Below are 6,768 nucleotides of genomic sequence, written 5' to 3'. Positions count from 1 at the left end.
ATTATGTTATGCAGGGCCCGCTGGAAGAACAGCTTACAGCTGAGAGTGGCTACCCTGGGTAAATAAGAGTTATTATTATTATTATTATTATTATTATTAGATTTTCAAATACCGTAGGCAAGTATTGCTTCATTTTGGTTACTGAAAATGATATTTTCTCAACTTTTTCGTTATGTTCATGACCAATTAAACATGCTCCAATGAATCAAAGGTGTCAAATTAAACATTTACGCTTTGATAAACATGTGGAATGTGATTAGCTCTTTTTTACGTTAATGGAAAAAATGCAATTTGTAACTATGGATATCTGTCACAAAACTCCTTGCACAGTTCATTTGATTTTATTTTTATGAAAATCCGGATGCTTAATGCATCAGTGAGCACACAACATTCGAAAATTTTGCAAATGAGAAGAAAGTTCAAGGCCTTGGCCCCACTCTGTACCGTATCGAATGGTTATTTTGGAGTGCGCACCTTTTGGATAGTGTTACTCTGAAGCCATGTGCGAAGTTTCATGAAATAAATGTTGGCAGAAGTAACAAAAAACGTCCATGAAACAAACCATCATTTCTTATTTGTTAGAATTTTGACTTCCTCTCTCATAGACTTGTGTACATTATGGGTGCATATGTTTAAGGATACGTAACCCCTCATTCAATATGGTGGATTTTTTTAAGACTGTCTTTAGCAATGTCGTTTGGCAGTAATGTTTATCAACCTATGGGCAGAATTCTGAGCAAAAGTGAAATGGATTTGTTTATTTATGGATGAGTGAGCACGCATCAAAGTAGGAAAATTGGTATTTTCAATGTCACAGACTCATTTTAAAGGGTAATAAAGTGAATGTTGGGGGCAAATTTGGTTACTAATGTGTCTTTAATTGCTGTTGTTTTTATCATCCATCATTTCTATCACTAAAAACTTTCCGAATTTACCCATTTTCATGGTTGAGCGAGCACATTCGAAAACTTAGGAATGAATTCTCTTCATACTGCATAAATGTTTTCTTTTCCTAACAAGTTCTCAAGGTCAGTTGAATTTATGGACAAATCAGTGGTGGATCCAGAATTTTAAATGGGGGAAGGGCATATAATCGCAGGAGTCATCAACATTTTCAAATTTTTACATGATCTAACAAGTTGTGGAAGACATTAACAAAAAAACCCTATGATGATAGTTTTTAAAATGGGGGGGGGGACCTGACCATGCCAAAAATCACAATCGTATTACATTTTTGAACTTGCTTATGGAAAAAAGTGGGGGGCTGAGTCCCCAGCCCCCCCTTCCGCGGCCCATGCAATACATCGTGCTCACTCAACCATGAACATACGAAATCAAAATTTGGTCTGAAGTGGTGAAATGATGGATAGTAAAATAGCATAACACCATAAAATTCACCTAAGAACAATTTCTGCCAAACTTTGTTTTTGCACAATCTGAAAAACGACTCTTGTGACTTTCAAAAATTGTCATTTTTAATTGAATCTGTATTACTCATGCATGACTCAACCGATCAATCTAATTTTTCCCCAGGAGTTGATTAATGAATATAGAAAACCACCCATGAAATATCATATCTCAAAATAATTCGGTTCAAAAGTTACAGCAATTTGATTTAGGGGGACTTACTTTTTTGTTTTGCAAGCTGCAGGTTATATTAACACCATAAAATGAACATTAAACAGAGTACTTAAAAAATCAGTTTGTGAATCACAGAAAATAATGATTAATGTCCGAGCTCAAATATGCTTTATATATCGACTTCAAAACTATTTATTTTAAGCTACATATCAGCCTATTTAGCAAGATATGCATCTCATCGAACAGGCTATGCAAGCGAGAAGCTCCTGCGAAAATTTTAATATAGTGACATGAAGTCTCTCCTCTTATTTCACCTCTTCTTTTTCCTCCTTTCTATCCCCTTTTTTTCTTTTTTTCTTTTTTTTTGCCCTTCCAAAGGGAGGGGGGGGGGGCTCGGCTCCCCGGATATACCTTTGGATGGAGCTCACTTTTACAGCTTTCTTATGGCGTTCGTTTGATTCCAAGATACTCAAGTACTTCTTACATATATGTCAAACGTACGGCCGACATATGACTCTGTGCACTCCTTTTGTCTAGGGGTTAGTGTTCGGGGGGGGGGGGGGGGGAGAGGGTAATTGTTCCGGTGGTAGTGGTCCTCGGCGGTCATTTTCAGGGGGTAATTCTCTGGAGGGTAGTTGGCCGGGGGTAATTGTCCGGGGGATAGGTGTCCAGGGGTAGTTGTAAGGGGGTAGTTGTCCCTGGGTAATTGTCCTGCGGGTAATTGTCCACAGGGGTAATTGTTCGGGGGGTAATTGTCCTCGGGGGTTATTGTCCGGGGGTAGTTGTCCGGGGTAATTGTCCAGGGGGTAGTTGTCCTGATCCCGATTTTTTAATTCAACTTACCCTACGGCAGCCAATCGGGTCGTATCCTGGATTTTCCTGGTACCCAGGACTGCTAATATTTCCCTCTAACTTAAATCTATAAAGTCGTTTACTTTCTGGACCATGGAATATGAACCGAAATAGGAATCTTGGTTTGATAAAGAGTGAGTTATGTCCATTTTCAGTGGATGGCGGCCATCTAGACGCCATCTTCAAAATATTTTTCCCCCCTTGCGAATTTAGGTAGGTTTTAGTATGTTAATTCTGAGCTCGAAACAGAAACATTTAAAAAATCATAAGTTGGAATTTGTTCCTGGTCAAAAAAACATATTGACCCCATTATTTACAATAAAATGGCCAAGACAAACTATTTGGGTCACTGGCATGATACTTTAGAGCAATATTAACGAACAAAGTCTGAGATAGAATTGCAACTATTTTGATCAATATTTACATGCCATGTCTGAGATAGACATGACTTCTTCCAAGTACATGAATTTCACATTTTATATTTTTTTAGATGGGGTAAGCGAACACTTATTATTGTTCGGACTAAAAACGGTTATAAAAAAATCAACATGTTTTCTTTACACACACACAAAAAAAACTAATCAGAATCAGAAAAATTGATGTTTCATGCTTACAAAAACATAATGTATTACCAAAATTGTGTCAAATATTTGCTGGAAGTTTTATCATGTTCTATCGCGTTCTATTCCCTCACTGTAAATACCACATGCTTACATTTTTAAATCTTTGTATTTTTATATCATGTCCAATTATCCAATTATTATGAACAACTACCGGTTTAATGTTGGAGTTTTTCATTCTCCATTCAGGATTGAAGTAGTCTTTCCCATTTACAAACTTTCTTTGATCCAGGTAATTAACCTTAAGAGCAGTGCGTATATATTTATTTTTAAACAATTGATTGAGCAGAATTTGGTCGTTAATTTTCGGTTTGGCTTGAATAAGATCAATCCATTTTACTACTAAATTGATGGCAGCATTTGTTGCAGAGTAGTAAACAAAACCAGCACAAACGTCATTCCTTTCTTTCTCATACACATCCCTTCCAATATGAATATCATATTCTCCGTAAAAAAACGGCATTGGGTTTTGTAGCCAAACTGTATCTACATCTGAGAAGAGGACATCGATACCCTTTCTTAAGTAAGATAAAACATACATCGGCCGTTTGTTAACCATTTGAATGTACTTCTCGGTACCAAATCTTAAAAATGTTGCAGGTACATTTGTCTCATTTGTCAAGAAGATTTTTAATTTGATATCGCTTCTTTTGGAAAGCTCTTCATATGCTGACTTATCTTCAGCAATTATGTTTACATGATCCGTGATGTTGACTCGTTTTAAGCTCTCAAGCCAGTTTTCTGTGAAGTCCAAGAATGCTGTATTCGTAGTTGCCAATATAATTGCAGACCTGTCGTAGGCTGAAGACGAATTCCTTTTCCTCAGGTCATCTGCACAAATTAAATGATTGCAATGGAATGTTAAACCAATAAAATAATTAAATGAATTCATAATTAAACACGATAAGAATAATACAGCCTCGAGTAAAATAATAAGATATGACGTCAGTCCTATCACTATAAACATACCCGCCGCAGAGCTTACACTGCTTATGGGTGGATAAATGTATGGTAGATGTTGCCTATTGATGCTGGCCTGGTCTCACTTAGTCCTACTGAGACTGATGTTCAAACCATTGCAAATACAATGCTGTGTTCAAGGATGATAATTTGAAAGGTGCCAGGTAAAAATGGCAGAGGTAATAATGGCAGAGGTAAAAAGGACAGAGGTAATAATGGCAGAAGTAACATGGCAGAGGTAAAATGGCAGAGGTAATAATGGCAGAGGTAAAAAATAGGCAGAAGTAACAATGGCAGGGGTAAAAATAATCATAGGTGTTTTTAGGTATCATTCTATTGACCTGTTTCGAATGAGAAGTTCACCCTGACAAATGGTTTACTACAAAAATAGCAGAAAAATGTATCGGTGAACATTTGAGGAAAACCCATTAAAGATTAAGAAAGTTATTATGAATATTGGTTTTTTTATATAGTTACGTCATATACAAGCAGCTGCCCGTATTTTAGGCGCCAAAATGTATGCTTTTATTTTTTTTAAATCAGTTTTTCATGATTCCTAAAATAATCTTTAGGAGCGGATGTGAAATGATTTGTATGTTGATATACTGATGGTACAATAAAAACCAATTCCATTTTATTTAATTGACATTTCATTTATATTTCTTATTTCACCATATATGGGGAAAACAGCTCGCAAATGATTTTACCATTAAAATATAAAATTATAATATTTTTTTTTTTATTTTTGATGGATTCCCTAAAACCCTCACAATATTGGTTTAATTATTTCCTGTTATTTTTAAAGTAAATTTTATGTCAGGCTGAATTTCCCCTTTGATGAATTAAATCCAATATTTGGGATCCAAAGTGTGCTTCAAATTTGAATATCAGAGGGGCAATTTGACGTGAGAAGGCCGTGCATGAAAGTCGAGGAAAAATAAGAAATACCAACTGATGTGTAATCAATTTGGTGCTGATGATCTACAGCATGATTTCAAAATATAAGACTTTTCAATAGTCCAACATTATAATTTTATTTTTTTCTCAAAACATTTCTTATTTAATCTACTGTACATGGAGAGGCTTTTGGATATATTTTTTTTTAATTTGGGGGTAATACTAGTCATTTATACCTCTGTCATTTTACCGCTGTCATTTATATCTCTGCCATTTTTTTCCTCTGCCATCTTTAACCTTTGCCATTTTAACCTTTTCCATTTTTACCTCTGCCATTTTTATCTTTGCCATTTTTACCTTTGCCATTTTTTACACCGAGTCTGGATTCCGAGGTGCATGTTTGAAATGGCTCTGTAAAGCATTAATTGTTTTAAAAAGAAATTAATAGATATTAATATACGCGTTCCGCAAGGTTCGGTCCTCGGACCCCTTCTCTTTATATAATTTATTAATGATCGTCATTTCGTTTCATATCATTTGCATTCAATCATTTTCGCTGATGACACTATTTTCTTAACATCCGGCAACCATAGTAGAGAAATCAGTATAATTCTTGATTCCGAGTCGTCAAATATACATAAGAGGTTCTCGTGCAAGGATTTAATTTGTATTTAATGATTTAATGAATTTTGAAGTAACTCAGACTAAATTTGGGGGTTTAGTAATAGAGGAGACATTAAATGAAAAACAGGGGCCACTGAGCGTTTTTTTTTTTGTAATGGAGGGGTTGAGCTGAATGTGGGAGGGAGTGGACCGGCCAAAAAAAAAAATGAAATTTATATAGACTACAGATTTGTTTCTACATGCTTGCTGAAAGGGGTGATGACTGAAACTTCCTACCAACCCCGCCACCTCTGTACTATTAGATTGAACGATTAAAACGTTTGTGACAACAATGAATTCTAATTATTTTGATTTTTTTATGATTTATTCATCACTTTGTTTTCGGTTGTGAAAATCAAGGAGACAATAGAACAAAACGAAGGAGATACTCGGAACAAAACGAAAGAACAAATAAAAAACACTTATGATTGCGGATGCTATAATTTATTCAAGAAAAAATACTTTCTCCTACTTTCAGTAATTGCTATCATGGCTCTTTTTGAGGGAATAGTAAGATAAAGAAAGAATCGTAGAAAGTGAAAAGTAGAGAGTTGGGAGGTATGATTTCAGACTTACAATTTTAGTCACTTTTATTCGTTTAAATCTTTGAACAAAAATCAGGATATTACAAATCGAATACCGGTGCGCAAACCTCAGGAACAAAATTATTTTATCATTATAATAGCTGCGTGGAAAATCAAATTAAATGAGACATATAATTAATGAAAAAATCTAAAAAAAGAAAATTACTTTTAGTAAAAGATTGAGGCCTCTGTCTTGCCATAACCCTAAGCCCCGAGTTTACAAAAAAACATTTTAGTCGCGCATTTTTATACGATGATGATGATGTTCATCATCATCATATTGTCTTTTGCAAAAGATATCTACCCACGTTATCAAAATACAAAATGGAGGATGATATAGAATTTATTGTAAAATGACAGAAGGAAGACGATACAGATATAATTTAAATGAGAAGAACACAGAGAAAAAAAATGTAGAAGGGAGGGGATATAGAAAGACGATAGATAATAGGGAATGAAAGCGGTAGATAATACATTCAGTTACAGGTTACAAACCAAAGAAAGGGAAAACAAGGAAATCCCTAATTGGTACCGTTTTATAAATACATTATACATGTACATTTTATATTGACAAATGCGAAATAATTTAAACAAATTTACCATCCGCCAGT

General features: G+C 34.9%; 1 protein-coding gene across 1 annotated transcript; it reads right to left on the bottom strand.

Annotated features, from left to right (window-relative positions):
* Positions 1 to 3,123: 3,123 nt before the first annotated feature.
* Positions 3,124 to 5,200, bottom strand: LOC121406632 (UDP-D-xylose:L-fucose alpha-1,3-D-xylosyltransferase 3-like). The gene is made up of 2 exons (XM_041597639.1): positions 5,161 to 5,200; positions 3,124 to 3,884 (listed from the first exon to the last, which is right to left on the bottom strand). Exons 1-2 carry the CDS (start codon positions 5,198 to 5,200, stop codon positions 3,124 to 3,126), a joined length of 801 nt encoding a protein of 266 aa, XP_041453573.1.
* Between the last annotated feature and the right edge of the window lie 1,568 nt (positions 5,201 to 6,768).

The sequence above is a fragment of the Lytechinus variegatus genome, chromosome 1 (assembly GCF_018143015.1).
Source record: "Lytechinus variegatus isolate NC3 chromosome 1, Lvar_3.0, whole genome shotgun sequence".
In the NCBI taxonomy this organism is placed as follows: Eukaryota; Metazoa; Echinodermata; class Echinoidea; order Temnopleuroida; family Toxopneustidae; genus Lytechinus; species Lytechinus variegatus.
Note: the sequence above shows the minus strand (reverse complement) of the source record. Positions and strands in the feature narration are given on the sequence as shown.